Below are 25756 nucleotides of genomic sequence, written 5' to 3' on the forward strand. Positions count from 1 at the left end.
GCAATTCATATTTCACTTCCACAAGTTCTATGTAATATACATGTATATTAAAAAAAGACTTCACATTTATACATAAACAATAAAGCTTTGTCAAATATTTGTATAAAACTTAGTCCCAACTGATTAAAGACAATTCCATCTAATGGTAATACTGTATTCAGCAAAAAAGCTAAAACAAAACCTTCAGGAAAATTTAAACATGTCTGATTTGAAACTGATAAGTTGGAAACAAGCAATACATGTAATATGTACAATATTTATTAACACAACTATTATAAATAGTTAGTCTCTAAGGAATATTTTTATTGAATTGTTTAGCAGCTTCCAATTCATCAATATTGTATGTTGTTAGCTTCTTCAAATTCACTTCTGTATCTCTGATAACTGAAAACAATAAAAATAGAACTATTTCACATGCATTTCATTTCAGTTCATCATGTTCTATAAGGAACTTTCCCTTGATTTAATTTTTTATCTGTATCATCTAATGATCTGTTGTAATTACAAAAGTTTGTGTAGGTTTGGTATTATTGAACCTGTCTTATCCAATAAACCTGGTGAAAAGAGATTGGTTTTGGGATCCAGGGGTTCAAATTAGCACAGGTCCGAGGTCCGGGATCCTCAATTTCTGATGCAGGACTACTGAACCTTCTAAACTTTACATTTTAATACTTTTATTGATAGCTTTTCACTTACTTCTCATGAACCTTTCATTGAGGACATAAAAAAGTCCAGGACCTTTCACTCTTGAAGATATATTTGAACCCCTGGGAACACACAGGATTTATAAACCCTTTTTATACATGTACAATGTCATTTTCAAGACAGACTGACTGACATACATGTAGATATGAATGAGGTACAAGAGATGAGTAAGTATAAATCAAAGCTTACTTGTATATTCTGTTTTAAACTGATACCGCTCAGGTCCTTCCGATATGATTTTCGATACAGCAAATGGTAAAAGAATAGCAGAATCTGAAAGAATAATGGTAGAGGTATTATCAACTATCAAATAATCCAAAAGATTACTGGTATAATATAAAAAATCAATATTTTCTCCTACATGCTCAAACAACCATACTGAATAGGAATAACTGTTGCACTTTGGAGGATTTATTTTTTTCTTTTTCCTTTTCAATTTCTTCCATAACTTTAAATGCCTTTTGTTTTTTTTTTACCATGGTCTTGACTGATGTATATTGTCAAACTTAATATAATGGAAAATGTATACATGTACATGTATTTTGAAATCAGTGATCTCCATAGATCAAAATAAAAACATGGCTTAGACTCAGTTGATACAAACTTTCTACACAATGGTTACCAATTTCTTTTTTTTTTTCTGAGTCATTTCAACGACAGAATTGTAAATTGTAAATGAAATCATGGTACATTTTATCATGGAATGAATAAGAATTTATGTTTCTAGCATTTTATATTTGAAAATAATATTTCAAACAACAGATAAAAAAGATTTCTTATAGTTGTCTCTACGCTCCCGCTAGAAAAACTGAAAAGGGCCGAGCACCATTGGAGGGAAGGGCACATTTTTTTATTGTAGTTTTTTCCACTTGTTTTTCACAATAAGCGTTCTTGTTTGTTGACAATCAGAGTTATACAAATTGTTCATCAAACTAGTCAGGTACTGCTCATAGATTCAAATCAATGTTGTTCAGTTCAATGGCTATACTTGGGCAAGTGTTTCTTTACATTTATTGCAATGCATTGCATGATGAGTTAAAATGTTTTGAAATTACAAGAAATATTCAAAATTGCTGCTACCAAATTTCCGAAATCATCACTAATTTCAAGGAATAGTAACTTTAACTATTGCAAACACAATTTTTGGCTAATATACTGTACTGTTGAAAATACAGTAAATGAAAAAAAAATTATAAGGGAGGTAACTGAAATTTAGAATAAACCAATGTGTAATTTTGTAATTGCTTACATATGTTGCAAATGTGGTTTCACACAAATTAACAGTGTTTGTCCAATTAATTGTGTAGTAAAAATTAATTAATAAGGAATGATTGGCTGTCCATCAAATGGTGAGAACATCCAATCAGGATCCATTTTCAACTTGTCAATCATCATCCAATAACCTTGATCAGCTGATTAAAACTGTCATTAAAATTTTCCTTACTGGTATCATGGAAGTTTAATATCTAAATATCTAGATATTATACTTCCATGCTGGTATACATTTTTGTAGACAGCAATTAACATCTTCTGTCAGATTACATATCGTAATTACCGACAGAAAACATACACATACTTGTCTTGTTGATTTATGACAGTTTTATTTAATTAACAGGTAAGAACAGTAAGGTAATACAGTGTCAGTGCATGTCGCAAGATTTGAATACATGGCTAAAAAATAAGTCATGGTGCACACAAGCAACTGCATGCAATAACACATTATGGAGAACCCTGAGTTATCATGTCCACTATCTTCCTACATGTATATGTACTTACAAAAACCATATGCGGCAAATCCTAATTGCCATTCCCAATTATCTACAAAACCTCTCTTAAGCTGCTCCATCACTGAAAGAAAAACAAATCAGTCACAGCACATGAATAAGCTTCAAATAAAAGAAAAATAAAACAAAAACATTATTCCCAAAACAAGTATCAAGAAGGGTAGGTAAAACTCACTACATTCTTTAATTACTGTACAAGGGGATCCAGAAATTCTCAAAAGGGGGACCTGCTGACTGGTCTAAGAGGGAGCCATTACAGTTTAAAGTTCACTAGCTGTACATGTACATGTAGCTGTGGGAATGTACCTCTCATACTATAGTCAGCATTCTAACTGTCTGAGCTAAGCAGCGCTTGAAATGGCCGGTCGCCCGCTTACCAAATGCGACCAGTTTTGTATTAGGGTGACTCTAAGTTCCCAAAAGGCATGAACGCCTCGAGCTAGAAAAATATAAAAAATCTTTGTCATTTCTTGTTTTTATTTTGTAAGTGATTAATTCGTCCCAGCGAGACTTGGACCATGTACAATATGATTCAACCAACATTGTTGTCTGACAAAGTGTAGATATATAACTGCCTTCGTGATTGGTTAATAGAAATACATTTGAGAAATAGCAACAATGTTAACAAACTGAATCAAAGGTTAATATCAAGGATGGCCTGAAAGAGGGTTTGAACTTTTTAAAAAGACCAGGAGGCATAGATACAAATAAACCCTCAAAACAGATGATTCTGATCATACTGATGATGAGGAATACAGCTCTGAAGTTTGGGTGTAAAGAGTTATGTGCAGGAAAGGGCTCATAGAAGAATGAAAAAAATCTTAAAATAAAAATTTTCCTTCTTTGCGGTTTTTTTGGGCCAGCACCATGCAATTTGGGCCAGTAGCTCAGAATTTTCCTGGTCCTCATTTCAAGCACTGCTAAAGAGTTAACTCCCTAGAACAGCTGATTATGGCTGGCTGGCTGGCTGCATGTGTACACCTTAGTGGTTTCAGAACATCCGCCCATTCTATTCTTTTTTTGTGAGGGGGAAGTACCACTGGGGAGTCCAAGTAACTCAGATTTTCTGCTGTGACTGGCCACTATTGGCTAAATCTATGCACTATTCCATTCAAAACGCTTCTGGATAATACACGTGTATACATTACCAATTTGACAACTACCTTTTTCCTTTGGGGGACAGGTATATTGTACAATGTATCTATGCATGGGGAATCCAAGCAACTCACAGTTTTGCACCGTAACTGCCAACCATGGGGATACTCTGAGGTGTCCACTACTCCATGCACCACTAAGAACTCTTTTGATTAGTTGCAACCTAGTGTACTTCACAAATTTAAACTGCTCACACCATGCACAACTTGGTCTCTTGTTACATGTATGTATTAATTTTGTAATTTTTAGAAACTATCAGTGATATTACTGTAAGTCCAATTAATACAATATGTATCACTAACAAATTATTGGACCTCTATTGAATCCTGGCTCCAAGCATTCTGCACTGTGCTACAAGTTAGTACCTGATATATGTAATTTGAGTTGTGAAGATAGATTAAAAGTTCTTGGTTTACCTACTTTAGAGTACAAACGACACTCATATGATATGATTCAGGTATTTAAAGCTTTAAATAGAATCGATGATATTAAATGGTGAACATTGTGGGAATCAAACCAAAGACATACTAAAGTCAGTGTTGAGCTAAAGAGTCAACTCTCTAATGCATGTACTAAATACTGAGTATTTTATTGGTTCAAACACAGTTACAATAATTGGTTAAGACCCATGATCATGTGTGTATACTATAAAATACTAATTTAACAACAGTTACATGTATTTCAACTCAAGTGATTTTCTTTATTAAAATAAACCAATTTTTAGTTTAGGATCATGAGGATCTATGAGCAAATGTTCGCCAATATTAAAAAAAATAGTTCTCTTTTTCTGACTTTACATAAACAACTGAGTATCTGTCTGTCCAAAAGCAACTCGTCAGCAGCAAGTTTCGGGAAGACTGCTTAACAAACTAATCATAATTGTAAAGGTGCATCAAAAGCAAGAAAAAAACATACGCTTCGTTCCCTTTCTGTAGTACCCTGTTCTTATATACTTCGGAAAATGGCTCATTTTGAAGGATTCTGTGACAACTTTTCAATGTCACAGTGGTTTTGTTGATGATTACGTCCCTTGAAACTCTGGTTGCGTTCGAAAATTTTCATTTAAAAATTCTAATGGGCGGAGGACACGTACGATCGAGGACCCTATAAAGGATTTGTTCGGTATAATAGATGTCCCTTTGGTAACTTCATTGAAGACAAGTACATAATCAATGTTCCTTCTAGAATTAATATTATATATCTTTTATTCCATTAAGAATGTTATAATATTCCGTACATTCGGGACATCTGTTATGGAAGAACTTCCGTTCAATGACCCCAGAAGGAACTCAAATCTACATCGAAATTCTTCAAGTTTTTGGGTTTTGGGATAACTATCGGTAATAGTCATGGCAGGAAAATGGTGTTAAAAATTAACCTCATATCATAGACCTAAGAGTTAATTATAGGTCTCTGCTCATGTATAATGAAATATATCATCATTGAACAATTTAATGTAATTCATGTATTTATGTACATGTAACATCGATATTTCAAAGTTCAAAGTTCAAAAGCTTTATTTAAAGTCGGTACATGTAAAACATTACAACACAAGCTCTAATAATCTTATAAAACCGACATATATAACAGAACAATAATATATATAACACACACAAGACATACAGCATTAATACACACAAGGCAGCAAAGCATACAAACAAATATGAAAACAGTTCAAGAGACAAATCATATATGGCGATGTCACAGTATGTTATGTCCTTCAATTACATACATAGCAAACTATAAAAATGAACTACAATAAATAATAAAACTTAGGCTAAAAATAAAGCAGCTATCAATAAGCATAACCAAATTATTTTATGTCAAAATCATGGCATAATATCACCACACCGTTGATATCATTCTAAATAAGTATTTTTTCATCGGTTTAATCTTAATAAAGCCAGTCAGTATAATATTATTATAAGAATCTACAATTCTTTTTAAATAAAAGGATTTTTTTTGCATTCTTCCAATTAAAAAAATCTTGTTGCTGCCGGTCACTTGCAATTTTGAAATATGGTATTATATATTTTTAAGCGCCTATGTTTTAATGAATAGTTCATGCCATTTTTTTATTTATTTATTTATTTTATTTTTTATTTTTTTTTTGGGAGGGGGGTATGTTAAATAGATTTTAAGGTTAAAAGCCCCATTTCATGTTCAGCAAAGGGACCTAGGCAATTTTTCTACTGGTTCTGGTCACCTACACGTAGAGCAAACATCCGAAATTTTCATTAGAATTTGAAGGGAGAAAAACTTTTTCTAACTAAACATGTTTTGGGACGACCATTTGATATTGAGGGGAGGGCTTGGAAGATTTATTTGGATCAAAATTTTAATTTTCACCATGTTAACGCTAAAATGATTATTTACCACATTCATATAAATATTTTTTTAAGCGTTATGTTCGTATGTACGGATCGGCGTGATTTGAAAGTATGAAAATAATTTTGTTCTCTCTCACTTACCATCAAAATATTCTAAAGCCCCCTTTCAAGAACAAATAAAATGGCGAAAATAAAAAGAGGCAATTTCTGTATCATTAACTGAAAAGCACAAATATTAGCAATAAAAATTATTGAAACTGGGGGATTACCATATTGGCATATTTCCGACGGTAAAAGTAAAATAAAATCTCGCCCAAGTACCTGTTTCTTCCCCTTCTTTATTCTGTTTTTTTCTTTTCTTGCTTGTTTGTTTTTATTTAACTGTTTTGTTTGTTTTTTCGAAGAATATAATATTTTATATATGAATAGCTGAACTCCTATGAACTATTGTACTGTCCTGCATAATATAAGTCAGTGTGGTTGTTCCGCACTATACTTTCTGTTCATAGTAACCCGGGAATTTCAATTCATATGCGCCCCATGCAGGTCCGGGTGTTAAAAGAATAGGCCTGCAGTAGCGCTAAGCTTGTCGTAAAAGGCGACTAAATAGTGCTCAGAACCCTAGCCGGGGGCTAGGGCGCTCTGCCCACAGAGCAACTGGGATGTGTGCCCCAGGTGGTGGAATGGGGTACCCCTGGCGTGTTACATGCTGAAGTTGTCAGGCTATAATACGAAAAACCTGACCGCAAACCATAGTGGTGCACTGTGTTGGGAAAGATGCCACGTTCCTCGCACGTTGAATAACCCTACTGTGGTATTCTCCCGGAGTAGGAACCATAGGGCTCCGCCACAGGAGGCTAAATTGCCTGACCCTACCTACCTCTCCCTATTTCCAGTGGCAATCAAATTTGTCGATCCCATTGTCCTTGTGTCCCATCCCTTTTTCATTTCATCATCATTTCATGTTCATTTGATCATCAATTTCATGTTCATCGTCTGAATATAGCTGAAATATTGCTGCTCGGACGTTAAACCCCAACAAACAAACAAACAAACAAAACATCAATTAATATGCCATTAACTAAACGACTTTGGCTTAATTTGGTCAACGCTGAAGTACGTTAACGTTGGGTGTGTATCGCTAATGCGCGGAAGTGCGTTGGTCTACGCTGTACTGCGTTGCATGGTTGGTATTGCGCAAAGAAAGCTATCATCAGAACATTTTTACTTTTTAATAATGAACATGTACATTTTAATTCTCCACCTATAGTTCTAGAACTTTACTGTCCCTGCTTTTTAAAAATGAGATGATTATATCTTAAACCAATTATAGTATTGGTGTACTCCAATAAGTGGATAAAGTCATAGAGAAAAGAAGATGTTTGTTTGTTTTTGTTTGGTTAGTTTGTTCTCTTCTTTAACAAATACAAATATACACATGTAAAACATTTTAATGGCGTTAATAATATATACATTATTTTCCTGATACAGGAAATATTTTTTACTCTTGGGGTTTATATGGGTATATACGGATATGATATCTGGGTTTTAGCAAATTAGCATGCTTAAAACGCACCCAAGATGTCAGCTTCCAGCGAAAAATTCGTTGATCCAGATAAAAAGCCTTGTAGAACATGTATTGATGTTGAATCGTGGTTCAAAACCTCTGGAGGCTCAGAGAAGGTAATGTAAATAATAACTGCTTCTCAAAATGTTGTGTTTGTGATTGTGTTTGTACGTATATTACACATAACGCATTATTTTCTTACGCAATATACATCATGCACATTTGCCCTTCAAGTCGATTCTTGGATACTTGAAATATTTTGTTATTGACAGACATGTACAGGCATTATTGCATCTTTACAATTTCCGATTCTTTTAATCCCAACAATCTAATTGCAAAATTGTATCTATCAAATCTCAACATATAATATTGCTACCAAGTCCAACTCAGTGTCAAAATGTCGGACAAATACATGTACATGTAAGTAAAGAAGATGTAACAATTGGAACTACTTGGCCATTTCTGCTACACTAAAAAATAACTTTCTTTTTGTAACTAGAAAGGCTGAGGAGTTCTGATTGGGGAACATAGAAGTCCATGTATAGGAGAGTTTGTTGACTGAATTACACATTTTAGATCTTTTGAATTCAGAAAACTGATGATACAAGAAATATTATAAAAAAATATACATCATTTTCTTGACTAGAAATGAATTGAAAATGGACTTTTTCATATTTCATGCAATTTTCTGTTCTTAACATACCTTAAGAATGAATATTTTATTTTTTTTTATTATATACGTTATTTGGGTACGGGGAAAAATGGGTATGGGTACGAGTTACACATTTTAGATCCTACCATAATTTTACATCAAGTGAGCCAGTGTCAAATTGGTTGGCAAATAAACAACGACGTGGCTGGACCTGAGTCACCTCATAAATGTATGTTTGGATTAATTTTGGAGGCTAGTTCATAGTACAGCAAAGTAAATTAAGCAATGATACAATGAGAAACAAGAGCACAGAAATTCCTATATCCTCGGCGAAGAGATAACTCTTTGCTCTACCATGAACTGGCCTGTAAAACATTGGTGTTTTAACTCTCTGACAGGGACAGTGCTTAAATAAGTGTTTTTATTTGAGATGATCCAATTTTATATGAAAGTGAGCCTATATCAGGAAAACCCCATATTTTCGTATTCCATAAACATGCAGTTTAAAAAAACAATAAATTTTGATATTGAAAATTGATGGTACATGTAATAATCAAGGAATGTGTGAGTCTTCCAATATTCTGTTGTAAAAATTTGAGACCTAGCATTGAAAAATTGAGACCATAATGTAAACACACATGTAACTCATAATGAATTCATTACATGTATGTTTATTTTCTTATTTTTACTTTTCTTAGGAAGGTGGACCAAGGAGGAGAAGAAAGCTACCTCAAGAGACAGAATGTCCTTTGTTTGCCGATCAGTTAGGTAGAAACACCTGGTCATTCCTCCACACCACTGCAGCATATTACCCTGACAATCCAACAACAACTCAACAAAATGAGATGAAACAGTTCATTCACCTATTCTCTAAGTTTTATCCATGTGAATATTGTGCTGAAGATCTCAGGGATAAGTATGTACTACATACATGTATTAGGCTTTTTCATCTGAGATATGTGTGTATTAATGCTATGTTACATGTATCTCATTGTACATACATACGGTACAAATGTATTTGATAGAAGTGCTAAAATAATATACCGAGTATTTTCCAAACCTACAGTTTGATACATTGAACCATTCTTTGCAATTTAGGGTTAGGGAAAATAACAATTATAGTAGAAATATTTTATTCATTGTTTCTTTTTTGTAGAAGAATCATGAGTTTTATAAAAATCTGTCAAAATTTCAAACTAAAACATTGACCTATAAATCCTGCACATAATTTTAAAACAACTGCTCCAAAATATTACAATGTATTATAAAACCATACAGGTCAACCAAATTAGATTACAACTAGTATCCTATTTAAACTAGAGTGGCCTCCCTTTCCATGAGTTGTAAAAATTTGCTAATAATTTTTATGAGATCTGTGTACACATCCTATGACAAATCAAAAATATTTCATTCATTCATTCATTTTTTTGTAGAAATCAATCTACTTGTTCTAGAAATAGAACAGAAAAAAGTCATTGTTATTGATGTGATAATTGAATTTTACATGGAATACTATTTCGCCTAAATCTGTAGGTAGTGTAGCCTCAAATTTTCCAGTTTCTTATATGTACATTCTCATTTCAGATTAAAAACAAATGAGCCAGATACATCAAACCAACACAACTTTTCACAGTGGCTATGTAGACTTCATAATGATGTTAACAAAAAATTAGGCAAACCAATATTTGACTGCAGTAAAGTAAATCAACGATGGAGGGATGGCTGGGATGATGGTAGTTGTGATTGATGATGGCTAGTTTTAGGTTCCAAGCATAACTGTGATGCGAGAAAGTTCGTGTTCTGTTTTTAATCAGTTGTTTGTAAAAGAAATGTATCATATTGATTTATAGGAAGGTGTTAGAATGATATTCTTTTTTTTGATATTTTTTGTATCCCTCTATATGTAAATTAGGATTATGCAATTTTATTTGTTTTGTTAATTCTGTTTTTTTCTCAAGTTTTGTATAATTGCATAATAAAACATTAAATAAACATATTTTTTTCTTTATAAATTGACTACCTCAGAATTTGGCTCATTATCCAAAATTAACAGCAATTGAACACTATAAAAAATGAACATTATTTGAATGCAGTCAGTAGTACCTTTAACAAATAATCCATAATGCTTGGAATAATAAGACATTCAGTCTATTTTTTCTACTGTTCTGGGTTTTAGAATTTGTTACAGAGTTGGGAGATTTTTTTCTTTGCATCTTGAGATAAGTTTTTTTCTATGATTATTTGGTTGTCTTATGTGGAACACATGTACATGTAGGTAATGATATTTACTTTACACTGTATATGTAGAACTTGTGATGTGTAGGACATGATTATCATAAAGTCACATTTTTCATACATTTTTTTCTGGGAAATTTGTAATAGCAATTATTTTCATCAAAAAGGATCATTTTAAAACAGAGGTGTTTACTTAAACAAATTTTCCGTATTTTCTACGGAGCAAATTATGCTCTTCAGATTGTGAAAATCTCCACATAGTACCTTTGTTAAAATTTTAGAAAGTTTAGGAATTTAGGGATTGTATCAAGTAGTATAAACAGATCTGGTGTAAACATGTTCATTTAAAGTAGCTGCTTGATCAAAGCCGCATTCCAAAAATAATCTTAGTCCTCATATAGTTAAACCTGTCTAAACCAAATCCTTTTTGGACTGTAGAATTTGTTCAGTTTAGACAAGTGTTTGGTTAACTAAGGTTCAAAATACATTTAAACTGATTAATTAAAGGACCTCACAATTAAAATTAGATCTCACACTTACTATCAATTAACGGGGAGCAAGTGCTAGATATAATTTTAATTAGATTGGGGACTTCAAAAAGTGACTGGTTCAAACAAGTTTTTTTTGTTTTTTTCAGAGTTAGGCTTACACAAATTAAACAAGATATAGCAGTTGTATTGTTGTTTATTTGTCATTATTTACATTTTAACTTATGGATGTTCACTGCTCATGTTCAGTCATTTTTGTCAGATTTTCAGACTCTTCTGGTTTTACCCATTTCATACATAAATATTTTTTGTCCAGAGTCCCCCACTTTTGTTTTTCATTAACCACACCTTTAAGTATTATTTGTCAAGTCTTTATGAAATCATTGTTTTTTTCTTCAGGGTTTTTGACTTTATTAAACCTACTAAGACAAAACCTATGGAAAATCAAGAGAAATCCTCCCCCCCCCAAAATTTCAAATGCTTGTATCTCACTAACGAGCTCACTGACCCATCAATTATTTCTACCTACATGTATATTGCTCCAGCATGAAAGATCTTTTTCAAAATTTCACAACTCTTTGAAATCCTTGTTATTGGTAAACAGTGCAGCGAACATCCCTTAGTAAAACATTACTTAAATAATAGATCTCATACTTAGTCATGGTCACTGGTAAACAACATGTTTGTTATGGGCTTGAATGTTTGTAAACAGTATCATGTTAATCCAGTCAATTCAGATCATTATTCATATGGACACATTTTGATGAATAAAAGTCTTCCTCTAGTATAATTTTATTTATACATGTTTAGCCTTGTGTACTTTTAGTTGTAAACATTCAGGCATCAAATTCTTTAAATGCAATATGTATGGGACTATTATTTTCGTTTTTTTTTCTGTGCCCTTATCCCCACTAAATACTGGTGATACAGAAGAGATAAAAAAGACCAACACAGGTAACTCGTGTGGTCATAAAAAAAGTGTTCATATTTATAAACTTGCAAATAGCCAATAATGTTCAAAACACCTTTTTACAATACAAACATCTTTCAACAAAGCAAATAAAAAATACAATAATGATTCCCATTTAGCTTTTAGCTCGATAAACAGCCGAAGTGCCAATATTTGCATGTTTCTGTATAGACTATCATTGAGGAACTACATATGTTGCCATTTCCATGCAATAGGGCCAGTGAATTCAGAACGTGAAATGCTATTCAGTATGTTTGTACAAGCCTAAGCTTAATTAATTCTATCAATTTCTCTTTTCTAACATTATTTTCGATATTCTAAAAACATCTCCTGAATTAATTGGTCTTTTGTTGAAGTATAGTATTCTAGGTCCTTGTCTTGAGATCTGAAATGGAAAATGCGTTAAGAAAGCGCTTGTATTGTCAAATTTCTCCGTATACCTCAAATGATCAAGATATAAGTTGATCATATATAAGTTTTCGAATATAACTATTAAAAGCAGGATCACCATATACGGTGTTTATAGTTATTTTCTCAGATTATATTATTGGCATTGCGACTGACATATTTTTTTTACATATCCACACGTTTTGTCACTTCAAACAATTCTTCCTATTTTCGAATTGTCGACTTACAGTTCTGACCTGAATTTTTCGACAAGTTTTCTGTATTTATATTTACTTTTGATAAAACATCTCTTACCATTGTGCCCCGTGCAGGTCCGGGTGGCAAAAGAATTAGGCTTGCAGCAGCGCTAAGCTTGTAAAAGGCGACTAAATAGTGCTCAGAAACCTAGCCGGGGGCAAGGCGCTCTGCCCACAGAGCAACTGGGATGCGTGCCCAAGGTGGTGGAATGGGGTATCCCTGGCGTGTTACATGCTTGGGTTGTCAGGCTATAATACGGAAAACCTGACCGCAAACATAGTGGTGCACCGTGCTTGGAAAGATGCCGCGTTCCTCGCACGTTAAATAACCCTGCTGTGGTATTCGATAGGAGTAGGAACCTTTGCGCTCCGCCACAGGAGGCTAAATTGATCGACCCTAACCATCCCACCTTTTTTTCTAGTGGCAATCAAAATTTGTCGACCCTATTGTCCTTCTGTCCCATCCCTCATTTCATTTCATGTTCATTTTATCATTCATTTCATGTTCATCGCCTGAATATAGCTGAAATATTCTGCTCGGGCATTAAACCCCAACAATCAATCAATCAACTTACCATTGTCATCTGCCGTAGTGCTTGATTGCAGGTACTCCATGGGTTACCTGAGAAAATAATAAACTGAAATCTTAATTAGTTTCTGTTGCTATGGCTCATTGCTTGGTTTATGCAATTTAAGGGAATTTTGTTCAGTAAAATAAATAAGACAGTTAGTTGATGTACTTGGTTGTATGGTTCGGAGTCCAGCCTTTGATATACCTGATCAAAAAGGGTGTTACACACCGACACCACGTGGTACGACAACTAGAATAGTCACGTAATTAAACATGTATATGAGTATCTTTCTTACAAGTTTCCGATGTAAATTGTAAAGCACGTCAGGAGGTTGACATAACTGAGATTGTACAACGTTGAATCTAATAGCCATTTGATACTTATAGTTACTTCAGTTTCATTTTTGGACTGCTTACTGAAAAATGGTAACTATGCTCTGATGTCGTTTGAAATCAGAAAAAGCTTACGGTTTTGTACGGTGATGTTGCTTTTTGGTCGACCAACTTTGACATCTACAGGATACTCAATCCGTATACTAGATTTAGGTCTTTCTGTTTTACGTTCAATGATATCTGGATGCCAGTCAAACTAAGAATAATGATAACGTTTTAAATAACCAAATCAACTGTTCATTATTATTCTCCAAGTTAATTTCATGGTAACATTCGTTATTTAATCTGCATCTGTCTTCGTATGAATGACAATTCGAATGAAACTTATGCAGAAAAATATCTAGTCTCGCAAAAAGTTTTCTCTATACCCTCACTATGCCTACACCAACTTTCAGTTACCTCGGTTTTACTAGTATTACCCTACCGGTGCAACTGGTCAATGTTCTTAGTTTTTTGTGGAGTCCGACTTGCTTGTTTACTTTTTCGAAGTCATTCTTTTCATCTACTATACGATAGTGGAATAGTTAAGACCTAAGATTGAGACAGGTATTTTGATAATTTCAAACAATTACTGAGAAATCGAAATCCCGTGTTCAAACCACCCTCATATTATCATGATGGGACACGAAAGCTTAATATTTTGCATACAAGACTACGTCACATGAGTAGTACACTCAAAGGTGATATATTCAGAGTGGGTTTGGTGCCTGACCGGAAATGCACCTGTGGCTGGCCTATTGAGGATAGTATCCATTTCTTTCTAGAATGTCCTTTGTATGTAGAACAACGTAGATTATATATAGACAATCTACTGGATACTGGTGAAGATCGAATAACTATGGTAGTGCAATACTTAATAACACCAGCAATGCTGACAACTTCAAAACAATACAACATTTTACCCAGCACTCACGTCGATTCTGCTTAGATTGATCTAAATACCATAAGTAGCATTTTTTTTATTTTATTACCTATTAACGTTTTACACCACATTGGGAATATTTTTCCCTTTTATGATTTGGACCTACTGTTGTAAAAGGTTACATTTTCAATTTCTGTACACTACACTTGTCGTTGCTTGTTCAACTATTTGTTGTGTATCATATTCCATGTATGGAGAAGACCATGTGAGTTGGAATAACTCGTGTCTAATCAAAATTTATTTGCAAATATAATATGTTTAAACTAAACTAAACTACTTCTGTGACTTTGTACGTATTATTCTGTTTGTTTCATGTTTTTTGTTGTGTGTGTTTTCCATGTCTCGTCTTTGTCCCAGGACATTCAGAAATTTCTGTTTATTTTCTTAAAATTAATAAATACACTTATGTAAAAAAGTAAGAGGGACACATTGCAGCTTTTATTATGATAAGTCCCCGTTGCTGAACAACGATTAAACACAAGATTTTAAAATCAATTAGACTGAACGTAACTTTTTCCTACTCGTACCTACCTCCTCTTTCTTAGCTCCAAGCCTTAGAAGCAGTTCATTTTCCATTTCCGATTTACGCCTGCTCTGTTCATGTGATATGCCATGATTAGCCATTTGTACAAGCCACCGGGTTAAACTCCTTCAAATGATCCTGAATCGAATGCAAACAAACAAAAATTCTTGTAATGAAACGTGATTTTTCTGACAGTTTGCACAAATTAAATAGACCTCCTTTATGTTATAATTGTGCACTCCCTGTCAATAACTTATCTATGGTCATTGTCGTTAAGGCTTCTGGAATGATATAGGCTGTAGTGTCTCACCAAGACGTGAACAGGGTCTTAAAGGTTTGACACATGACACATTGTTAGAGTTGACAAAGACGGATTTTAAGAAAGGGTCTATTATTTTTTTCAATTACCATCGATGCCGGATCAGAGCACTTGTATATGTAAACCCTACTGCCTTACTCTATGTATCACTTGATCGACCCTTCCATTGAAGATGGAAATGAGCGTATTATTGTTAACGGACAAACTTGATTAATAAGCATCATGGAATATTCAATTAATTCAATCAAAAACAAATAAAATCCTATAAAGGAAAAAAAATCAATATAATGAAGAAATCTTACCTTCCCTTTTATCCCATTAACTCGCTGTTTTATTCGTTTGCTGTTAGTAGAAAGATTTTGAATTGTAAATCATTTATGTCTATAGAATTATCAGTATTTACCTAACCATTTGATACCAATAGTCATTTATTGAGAACGAAAATTAAACAAATTTCATTTGTAACTGTACAGTTTATTCAGATTTTATTTGTGTAAACTGTTTGGCTTTAACTTTGCTTTTACAATGACGGGAGTTGTGACCTTTTTGAAGCATGCATATAGCGGAAAGAGCGGAATATTATTATACTTGGTTTCCAACATTGTATACCTTTGTGTCTTAACTAAAGACGCTTGTTTTGTCCTTTAGAAACTACAAAAGTGACCTTCTCTGATAAATGCACTGCTTGACATTAATTTCCAGCACCATAGCAAAGGGTCCAAAATATTTTGTAATTAAGCATATAATTAGTTGAGGACAGGGTCGACCGTGACTCTCTATCCTCCCCTTTTTCAAAATCCGATTTTTGTTATTTTCTACCGAAATCATTTATCATAGTGTTAATCTTTGTTACAGTGATATAAATATACTAAAAATGAAGTTAGTTAACTTATTGTCCACATCAGATATCATCAGTATCCGCTGAAACTCTTCCTGTTTAGCAAAGTAGAGATTGTATGTACATGGATGAACTCACAACGAAATTGTACTTTCTAGCCAGCTACTTTAAGTACGGATCACACTTAACAAAAACTTATCTTTTATTACATTCTTACCAAATGTGAATAAATGGTACAAAAACAATAATCATAAAACATTTTGTTTTTGTTGCTGAAAATATTTTTTGTGTTGAAATTATGCGTGGTTGGTGTGGAATTAACGTGAACTATAAACAACTTTTTCAGCATGCCATATCATGAACAGATTTCTAATTATGTACCATAGAACACGAAGATGTTTCATTGCCAATTTGAGGCACCATGATACAAATATAACACAAATATGATTAAAATATATAAGCATACTTGTAACAGTAAGTTATATATACATGAAACGTTAAACGAATTCACAGTATTTCAATGATACAGACCTTTTCGTGCTAATTTTCTGAACAGGCTCAGTTGATACATCCGCAAGGTAAATGCTACACATTATCATAAAACTCAATAGCTTTCAACAACAAAAAATAAAGGGAAAGTGTTGCAACTACCCCGTGGAGATAGCGAGCCTGCTCAGAAAATTACCATAAACCTAGAATTCCATATATACATTGAAGCGGTTTCATTTCATCATTAGCAAACCTAGCACCTTAACGAACACATAGACGGAAGTTTGATGTAAACAATTTTTGTTGGCCTGATATTGTTTTAATAATAATGAACATCTTTACCTTATTTTCGTAAATTTCAGTAACTTACCCGTGAAATTCAGTAATTTTCCTGAATTACAGTAACTTCCCGTCAACAACAGTTCAAGTACGAAGCTATTGCAATAAGTGCACATTGAATTTCTCTAAGTTAGTAACAATTTGATTTCATTTCTTTGAAGATGTCAATATTCTTGTCAAATACCGGAGTGATCTAACGTCTTAGGATTAGGCAATGAAAGGTATTTGAATAGAGATTTAATAGACGAATGCATGGCACAATACATACAAGATAAAAGAAGAAAGGAATGTTTGACTGATTGAAAACTACATGTCAAACACATGTAATCAGATTATTTAATGTTTTTGCAAGGTTTTAGTTGACCATTGTTTGATAAATGAAATCCTTCTCTAATTTGATTTACCATTTTGAGATCTTTTCAAAGATATGCAATGGGAAATCATCGAGAAAAGAACTTATGATTTGTTTGTTTTTCCAATATAAAATTTAGGGATTTCCGCACGTCTCGTTTAACACGTAGCATTACTAAAATACTCAAATAATAAAAAAAAAAAACCACTAGCATTTGAACGATATTGCGCAGAGATTTAACATCAGGAACCGTTCAGTTACATAGCATAAAAATTATGTATCAGACAAGAAAATGCAAAGTTGACAACTATTTTCGATATATCTAGGCGACTTTGAGGGCGTAAGAGCTGAGGAACATTTAAAACGAAACGCAGATTTTGCATAGACAGAACACAATTGTAAAAAGGCATCCTATGAGATATTGAATGATACCCGACAGCCTCATTGCACAGCCTCATTGCGAGGCTAAAAAACTGCAATTATAAATATAATGAAGTGGTTCGCAGGGCATAGCTGAATACGACCACAGAGGTCGAACCATGAACAGTTGGAACATGGGTAAGTACACTATTCAAATTTAATACAGTTCTGAATTTTGATTGCAATTAAATTTTTGACACAAGATGACACATAATCGAAATGTTTCCCCTTTTGCCCCTAATACACATGGTTCCTGTAACCGTCCAAATCAATTTTGGTCTTTCATTGGGGATATGCCACTTTGTAGTAAAATTTCAGAGATTCGTTCATTTTTAGTCTAGTTATTGCCCGGACATTATACAAATGCTTATATCTGGTCCTATTTTAACCCCCATTCCTTATTGGTTCCAGTCACAAACCCTAAATTAATCCCATTGTGGTATGGTACACTGTAGAGCAATTTCAAAGAGATCAATTCACTCAATTTTACTCAAGTTATTATACATTAATCATGAATATGCTTGTTTCTAGCCCCTTTTAAACCTCTCATTCCTATACGGTTCAAGTTACATCTCCCTAAGTCAATCAAAGCTTTTCTTTTGTGGCATGGCGCCCTGTGTTACACTTTCATAGAAATCCATTCACTTATAGTCTAATGTTTTGTAAAGATATCATGAACATATTTGTTTCTGGCCCCTTACACCTTAACATTTCAAGCCACAGCTTCCTAAATCAATACAAGCCTTATGTTTATGATAGGGCACGTTGTGGTATAATTTCATGAAGATTCTTATACTGACAACAAGAGTTTAAATATTATGTATGTTTTGTATGTGTAAAAAATGGTAATTGACCATGAGACTATTATCACAGGGAATCTCTACCTGAGTCTTGACGGACGTATAAAAACCCGCATGTCCCAGAATTTAGCACACTAATACACATTGGGCTGTCTCAAACCAGTAAAACAATAAGACAATTTTAGTGGAGACATTTTTATTGACGAAATGCAGCATGATCATAGAAAATGATTCTCCTTTCTTATCCTGCCTGTCTCATTGTTATCTTGCTGGATTTCTGACATGCACCAAACATAACCTGTAAATATCGACATATACATACACTCTCTCAGGATTACCTCCCTTTCTTCACAACCTTACCAATACAAATTAATGAAAGACTTGACAGCAGAAAACTTCGAGTGTGTTCACAAAAGCTACAAATAAAATACAGAACCAAATAAATAAAACTTCAAAAAACGTTTGAATACCATTTTTTTGCAAACTCTTTTAATTCTACCAACATGTTTTTCAAATGTATATTTTTATAATTTAAAAATCTCAACAATGTATACTTAGGTATAAATAAACAGAAAGAAACTAAAAGTTTTGATTTCAATAATTTCCTTACAAGGTATAATGTAAAACGACCAACCTAATAATTGTAAGTTAACACCCAATGTGTTAACTAACAAACGTTCATAAAACATAGTATTTTAGGGAAGAAAAATCAACTGATTCATGGATAAATTAAAATAAAAATGCCAATACGATTGAACACACTCTCAGTTTTGCAGGTACACATTTTTTACGAACTATACAAGCGATTCTATTGCACAATTTTCTAATAAGCAAAAGACAAGTAAAAATGTACATTTAAAAATTATGCTGCACTCAGTAATATTCAAGGAGTCACTCAGCTCTTTAAAGAATAGAGACAAGTAAAAAGTGTTATGAAAGCACCGTATCATGTTATATAAATGCGAAGTTTATTTTATGGAAAGCCTGTAGCACTGTCTGTATTATCATAGCACTTATGTTAATAAAATATTACAAAGTTCAACAAAATAATCAATTTAAAATGTACATGGATAACAATAAATCAACAATGGCTCATAGAAAAACGAGATTTAACAACATTTCGGGACTCTTCAGACTTAATCCGAACACAATTCGTATCACAGTTTACACCTTCATGCAGGGACGATTCTTGGAATCTGTCACAATGCAATGAAAGGATTTCTGTAATTCTCAACCTTGTATGAACACAGTCAAAAGAAAATATTCTATCACAAATCGCGCACATAAATCACGTGACGCGATATGTCACAAGACTTTTAGCTTGTATTTAAGCAATCAACTAAACCGACGATTATCATGTCTGAAAAGGTCACATGACATCCTGCTCAAATTTAAGCAGTCCTATCGTTGGTTCATACGTGCCAGCCAGGTAATACACGTCTGAACTGTCTAGTTTATCGAATTTTCCTCGTCTATACTCTGTGTAAGAGATCACCTCACATTTGTGAGAAATCGTTTGCACATCGTTTTCGTCGAAATGCGGCGACTGAAACAAGGCTCTCTGTAAAAAATAAGTATTAAAGGTAAACAAATATTCTCAACTAGTTTTAATTTTAACTCCAAAATGTAAATTTAATGAATATTACCGGTTGAACAGGTTTAAAATAATGACGTTTGCCACTTTTAGACAAAGGAATAATACCTTGCACCGACATATTTGTTCAAAAACATTGTTTTGAAGTCTAGTATTTCAGATGACGTTGCCAGATAACTTTTTAAGAGTAAGTTGGTCTGAAGGTCCACATCTTGTCCAATCGTCATAACAGAAATTCTTGACAAATAGTGAACTAAGGCCTCAAAATTATTTTCATCAGAATCCATTAAGTAAATATACTAGAGGACGTATGAACAAAATTTTATATACTCACAAACTATTTTGAAATTATAAAAAGCTTCACCTATTTCTCCCTGATTTTGAAGAGTGAATGTATCACATGAAGATTTAGTTTTCCGTCTTGTTCCTTTCTGTATTGTGTTAGTCAATTTCTTTTTTCCACTGAATTTTCAGTGTCAGATTTGAATATAACCGTATCAAACGGTGATTTTCAGTCAATTTTAATATAATACCATACCTTCATATCCTGAAGTTTTTTACCACCACGTGTTTCCTCTGGATGATAAAACCACTTGACTTTGACTGTCATTTGACCGCCCCAGGATTCCCACATACTGTCTATTCGACCAATATATGGTAAATGCGGTCTCCCAGTTGAAAGAAATACTGCACAATCCCCGACCTAGAAAATTTATCATATCATTAAGTCAGTTTTAAACAGGGTAGAAAATAAGAACAAAAGTTAATAAACCGATAACCCAAATACGTTTGATGCCACTGATAAATGTAATCGATATAATACATATAATACCAGGACGCAAGTGGTTTACACTCCGCGAGTAACAACGCTGATACATAATATCCACTTTCAAACCATTGACACGAAGGATTCATGATATTTAGCAGATGAAATATCAAGCTGTTGATATACAAGAATGCCTGAACCCTAGTCAGGTGGTAAAAAGGGGGAGTGTAATCGCCCGTAATTAACCATGCATTTTTTTAAATAAGAAATGCAATAACTATAAAGGACATAAACATTTAACAGCTAATAATTTCAAGTTACACAAACTTTTTGAAAATGATAATTCTAAATTATATTTTAAATTGGAAAAATCAAAATGTCGACATTGTAAGCCATTTCCCATTAACACATACCTTAATTTCTTCTCTCCCACGAACGATTTCTCTATAAAATTCTTTTTTCGCTTTCCCTTTCATTCCGGGTCGCTTTGTGCTCTTGCCATGCCAACGCCATAGTTGACGGGGAGGCGAAAAAGCTGCAAATATCCATAATCAAAATTAATATTGTAAGTTACTTACTCTTAGCTTCTGGAAAGTATTATTAAACCCTTTATACGTAGATATTGAGTAGATTTTTTTATTTAATGTATAAAGTTCTGCTTAGTTGTATAGAAACAATAATTATTTTCATATCAATGAAGGCTTACCTGAGGTAGACAAATATGATTTAAAAAATCAAGGTTAGATTTTCTTCCTTTAAAAATTTTGATACTATTTTTAATTTTCGAAGATAGAAAAAACACAAACCAAACTATAGGTGTAGGGCAGAATTTTCAAGTTTTATAATACAAGTGCGTAAAAAATCTGACCAAATTGTTCCTGGTAATTAGGAACATGACCAGTAACTTGGGTAAAGTAAGGAAGCATAACTGTTTATAGGGAATAATATAAAATTAAAAATAAAAAAAGGAACAAGACATGTTGCAGACCCAGTGAAGAACAATTCGACGCAATTACAAAGTGTTTCTAATGACTGAAATAACGACAAAACAGGCTTGGACAAACTCTTTTTTTCCCTAACGCATTCAGGATGAGGTATTGCAAAATTACTGTTGTAATTTTAACAATTTAAAACATTAATCGCAATTGTAGAAGAATAATGGAAGATTAAAAGTTTTATTTTTACTTTGTAATGCAAAACAATTTTAAAAAAAGTGATCTATGAAACGCACATGTGCTGCCAAAAGGCATCTCCTAAGTGCTCTTAACTTCATACACCTTCAAATGACCTTTTCACTCCCGTCCACTCACGAGAATCATTAAGATATATGACGGATGAAATGTGTTTTTGAAGTAATGCCATTTGAAAACCAAACACCAACTACATCATACAAAGGCGGGATACCCACGCAAAAATGAGATTTCAAAAACACAAGCTCCAAACAGCGTCTGACGTTCGAAATTCACTCTAGACGCAGCAGCCAGCCCTCTCAGAAAATGCAAGAATCTTGTAAAGTCGAGAAAAAGTGACGTATGATTTTAATTACGTCTGAGAATTTCGAAAGGCCTGTCTGCAGCGGTTAGTAAGAGAGGAAACGAACGTCTGCCGCTCCGTGGAGCTTGCCAAAAACTATCAAACAAAAACAAAATCAGGCAATGATGCAATAAAACAACAACAAATGAATGAAAAGCAGCAGCCATTCTATATGATAAGCATGATGAAGGCAGTACAACAGTAATGAAATGAAATTAGTACCTGCCGATGATCTTGTTTTAGTCTCTATGTTAAACAAGGGTTTCTGGAAACATGAATCAGTCCAGGCATTGTCGCCATTTCCGATAGGTTTAAACTGAGGAAACATCGGACTTTGTGCCATGATGGACTTCCCCTCATGATGATTTCCAAAATGATAATGATGAATAAATGACATATGAGGTAGGTCGAAATGACTACACTTCATAAAATTACCTTGATCTTCGAATACATTTCTGTCCTCTCTGTTGTCTTCCGCACTGACTTTTTTCTTTTTCACTTTTTCGTCCTTTTCATTTTCAGATTTGTGTTTTCGTTTTGCATTATGATGTTTATTTTGTTTATGAGATGAATGTGAACCAAATACACTGTCGTCGTCACGATCAGTTTCATCGTCACTATCGTCGATGCCACAGACATCAATATCTTGCTCATCTTCTGAAATTTCCTCCTGCTTAATTTTAGGTGGCCTTCCTGGGCCTCTTTTAACTTTTGGTGTTGAATCAGAATATGAATTTGTATCAGTTTTTCTATGGTCCGAAAGATCAGACGTTGTATGACGTCTTCGTTTTCCAATTAAGAGTAATGGATTGGGGTCATATGCTGAAATAGAAATGATGTGGGACGTTTCAATGACGACGAAATGGGACATATAACCATAGTTAAACTATTAGAAAAAAAATTAATCTGACATGATGTGGTCGTAATTGACGTCAACATCAGTTGCGCACAAATGTTTTATTGATATTGCAACACAAGTAAATATACTTTTGCATCGAATTTCACACAAACAATGTCTAATTTCATTCCACTAAAAATCATTTTTTACTCGATTTTAAATTGGAATACACATTGGTTCAATAAAACTTAATGGCACTTGATATAAAATTGACATTAAACTGATACATAACCGTATTTTAATTTTGAATAGCCGAAATTAAAATCGACATTTTGATACAACGATAGTAGCGGTAGTCAAAACAAATGGTACAGATGAGAGAATACTCCTTGATACACCTGTGCAGCATACCGAAATTTGCAATATCAATTTGATTAAATTTTTGAATTTCTGACCTTACGTTCGATTAACTGTCACACTGTCTACCCATACGAACAAGCATCAGTTCAAATCAAGCGTATAGTGTCATAAATCCCACAAAACAATTTAAACAATCGCGCCTTATAAAATGATACAACGAATAGGGAAACAAACATTCCACAAATTTATTTTCACAAACAAGAAAATTGACAATTACACAAAACACACGATGTTGCAATTAAATTCATCTCTCATCCAAACAAAACCGGTGATAATTAGAAATAATACAAAAACAAAAAAACAAAAAACAAGTAAACACAATTAAATCTAAAGGTAAAACATTCACACCGATTTAACAAACATATAGAATAAACATCCAGCACACAAAGACATAGTGTTTGTTAAGTAACTATTTAAATGCAGAGAGAAATGACACTTACAAACAAGAGGGAAGCCTGCTGGAAGTTGTCTGATGTGATCGATTGGAATTTTCCCAGAATCTCCATCATCGAATTCCACGTTGATAAAACGTTTGTCGGGTGTCGAATTCGGACTTCCTGAAGAAAAATAATTTATTCATAAATAGCTTAGTTGTATAGTCGTTTGTCTGTCAATTCAAAATTTTATTCTTGCATTTGTTCTTTTTATCTCAATTAAAACTGAATATAAATCAGGGAAGTTATTAAAATATGATCGATTGATAACATTAAGGTCTAAAATAAAAGGTCTGTCATACTAGAAACCAACTTTAATTAAACACAACCTATACAAGATAAGATAAGATACTTGCTTTTTGTATACTAGTTTTGACTAAGTCAACAATAGTCATTGAAATTCGTAGCTTATATATGTTTGCTAACAATAAATAATTATCACGTTATATCAACTGCATGTGATGGAACAGACCAGAATAATTCACACTGAGAAAACTTCCTTGGTATTTTATTTTTTCACATGTTTTCGTTTATTTACAGAAATGATGTAAAATAATATACTTGCCTTTTGATACAGTTCCTGGGTAAAGACAGTTAAATTGCTGACTCCAGTAGGCACATATCCGTGTGCCTTCCTGAAGGATAAAATGTTCAGGTTGTAAATCTAATATGACTTCTTTGAGAATTTCTTCCCTTGAATAAATATGAGGACGATTTCCTCTCTCATTCTTTATCAATACTCCATAAATATCAGGTGGGTGAATGGGCTTTACAGTTCCCTCATGGAATAAATTGTCTTTAAAAACGAGGACATCTAATCCTTCTACGAGATCTTCTTGGGTAAGAGCACAAGTCCTTTTCACTACAAAGTAATGGTTCAAAGAATAATAATAAAGCATCTCATAGGAAGTTAAACAATACCTCGTTATGGTTGTGTGCAAATAAATAAGTGCGATAAAAAGGGTGTGGCAAAAGTTTTAAAACAGCATTATTAAAAAAACACTTAAAATTTGTTCAGTTGAAAATTTCAATGAAACTGAATATTTTCTTTTTAGTTTGACGAAAATTGTTTGTAAACCATCAAGGACTTGACATACGGACGAACAACACATGTCAATTAAAGTCACCTTATACAGCATAATTACGTGCAGCAGAGAATATTTTCATTTAATGCCTTCAAAGAAAGTACAAAATAGTAGAGTATGATAAACACTATGAATTTAGAACCATTAACAATTTACAAGATTATACTATATTGAACAATATGAAAACATATTTAATATGGAACCCTTATCAGAATGTCATAAAACAAAATGAAAAAAAACAAAAACCAAAAGAGATTGTAATCTTTCTTGGATTTTACAAGACTATCTGAAAGAGACGTTGCTATTTTTATAGACTTCTAGAAATATGAAAAACGATTTTCCCTTCTGATGTTTAAGTTTACCTGGCGTCGTTGGTCTGTCTTTTAGTTGTATCAGTGGTATATCATCTCCTTCACTCTCGCTACTGTCATCTTCTACCTCAGCTACAACAGGCTTTATATCTAAAGTCTTTGGCTTCTCTGGTTTTAAAGATTTCTTCTGTTCCATCTGTTAATTTTAAAATTAGCGGGTAAAACGGAGCTATCAATAATTACACCAAAGAGTAATCAAGGGAACCAAGGTTATAGCGG

The 25756-nt window shown here is 33.3% G+C and overlaps 4 protein-coding genes across 16 annotated transcripts in view; 1 reads left to right on the forward strand and 3 right to left on the reverse strand.

Moving 5' to 3' along the window:
- Window positions 1-242: 242 nt before the first annotated feature.
- LOC148619776 (uncharacterized) lies at window positions 243-4716 on the reverse strand. Its single transcript, XM_088580019.1, has 4 exons — window positions 4560-4716; window positions 2482-2553; window positions 895-978; window positions 243-384 (listed from the first exon to the last, which is right to left on the reverse strand). Exons 1-4 carry the CDS (start codon window positions 4612-4614, stop codon window positions 290-292), a joined length of 306 nt encoding a protein of 101 aa, XP_088436145.1. The 5' UTR covers window positions 4615-4716; the 3' UTR covers window positions 243-289.
- A 2784-nt stretch (window positions 4717-7500) lies between these two features.
- On the forward strand, window positions 7501-11701 carry LOC148619777 (FAD-linked sulfhydryl oxidase ALR-like). The gene is made up of 3 exons (XM_088580033.1): window positions 7501-7657; window positions 8892-9109; window positions 9778-11701. Exons 1-3 carry the CDS (start codon window positions 7556-7558, stop codon window positions 9938-9940), a joined length of 483 nt encoding a protein of 160 aa, XP_088436159.1. The 5' UTR covers window positions 7501-7555; the 3' UTR covers window positions 9941-11701.
- A 326-nt stretch (window positions 11702-12027) lies between these two features.
- LOC148619778 (uncharacterized) lies at window positions 12028-17082 on the reverse strand. 2 transcript variants are annotated; one of them, XM_088580034.1, is made up of 6 exons: window positions 16956-17082; window positions 15561-15600; window positions 14948-15077; window positions 13570-13690; window positions 13106-13152; window positions 12028-12271 (listed from the first exon to the last, which is right to left on the reverse strand). In XM_088580034.1, the coding sequence occupies exons 3-6, from the start codon at window positions 15038-15040 to the stop codon at window positions 12170-12172; spliced, it is 363 nt and encodes a 120-aa protein (XP_088436160.1). In that variant the 5' UTR covers window positions 15041-15077; window positions 15561-15600; window positions 16956-17082; the 3' UTR covers window positions 12028-12169. The 2 variants fall into 2 exon arrangements, with proteins under 2 accessions (XP_088436160.1, XP_088436162.1); XM_088580036.1 differs by lacking the exon at window positions 15561-15600 and having other exon boundaries at window positions 16956-17033.
- Window positions 17083-18675: 1593 nt separating this feature from the next.
- LOC148619779 (uncharacterized) overlaps window positions 18676-25756 on the reverse strand; it is a 53736-nt gene continuing 46655 nt past the window's right edge. For 5 of the 12 annotated variants that reach the window (XM_088580028.1, XM_088580023.1, XM_088580030.1 and 2 more), the window contains exons 25-31: window positions 25529-25673; window positions 24647-24943; window positions 24088-24204; window positions 22825-23211; window positions 21270-21391; window positions 20629-20793; window positions 18676-20057 (exon numbers count right to left, since the gene is read on the reverse strand). In XM_088580028.1, the coding sequence (XP_088436154.1) occupies window positions 19866-20057; window positions 20629-20793; window positions 21270-21391; window positions 22825-23211; window positions 24088-24204; window positions 24647-24943; window positions 25529-25673 (1425 nt within the window). In that variant the 3' untranslated portion in view covers window positions 18676-19865. Of the gene's footprint in view, window positions 20058-20628; window positions 20794-21269; window positions 21392-22611; window positions 23212-24087; window positions 24205-24642; window positions 24944-25528; window positions 25674-25756 lie in introns of all 12 variants that reach the window. The other 7 variants (XM_088580020.1, XM_088580027.1, XM_088580022.1 and 4 more) reach the window with 3 other exon arrangements.

The sequence above is a fragment of the Perna viridis genome, chromosome 4 (genome assembly GCF_037379345.1).
Source record: "Perna viridis isolate PV_CMFRI_1.1 ecotype Kerala chromosome 4, ASM3737934v1, whole genome shotgun sequence".
Classification (NCBI taxonomy): domain Eukaryota; kingdom Metazoa; phylum Mollusca; class Bivalvia; order Mytilida; family Mytilidae; genus Perna; species Perna viridis.

Coding starts and splice junctions, on each gene's coding strand:
- LOC148619776 (XM_088580019.1), bottom strand. CDS start 4,614: ATGAGCCATTTTCCGAAGTATATAAGAACAGGGTACTACAGAAAGGGA. Junction 2,554..4,559: donor CTACAGAAAGGGAACGAAGC/GTATGTTTTTTT, acceptor TTTTTCTTTCAG/TGATGGAGCAGCTTAAGAGA. Junction 385..894: donor GTTTAAAACAGAATATACAA/GTAAGCTTTGAT, acceptor TATTGTTTTCAG/TTATCAGAGATACAGAAGTG.
- LOC148619777 (XM_088580033.1), top strand. CDS start 7,556: ATGTCAGCTTCCAGCGAAAAATTCGTTGATCCAGATAAAAAGCCTTGT. Junction 7,658..8,891: donor CCTCTGGAGGCTCAGAGAAG/GTAATGTAAATA, acceptor TACTTTTCTTAG/GAAGGTGGACCAAGGAGGAG. Junction 9,110..9,777: donor GCTGAAGATCTCAGGGATAA/GTATGTACTACA, acceptor TTCTCATTTCAG/ATTAAAAACAAATGAGCCAG.
- LOC148619778 (XM_088580034.1), bottom strand. CDS start 15,040: ATGGCTAATCATGGCATATCACATGAACAGAGCAGGCGTAAATCGGAA. Junction 13,691..14,947: donor TTGGAGCTAAGAAAGAGGAG/GTAGGTACGAGT, acceptor CATTATTCTTAG/TTTGACTGGCATCCAGATAT. Junction 13,153..13,569: donor CAACATCACCGTACAAAACC/GTAAGCTTTTTC, acceptor TTATTTTCTCAG/GTAACCCATGGAGTACCTGC.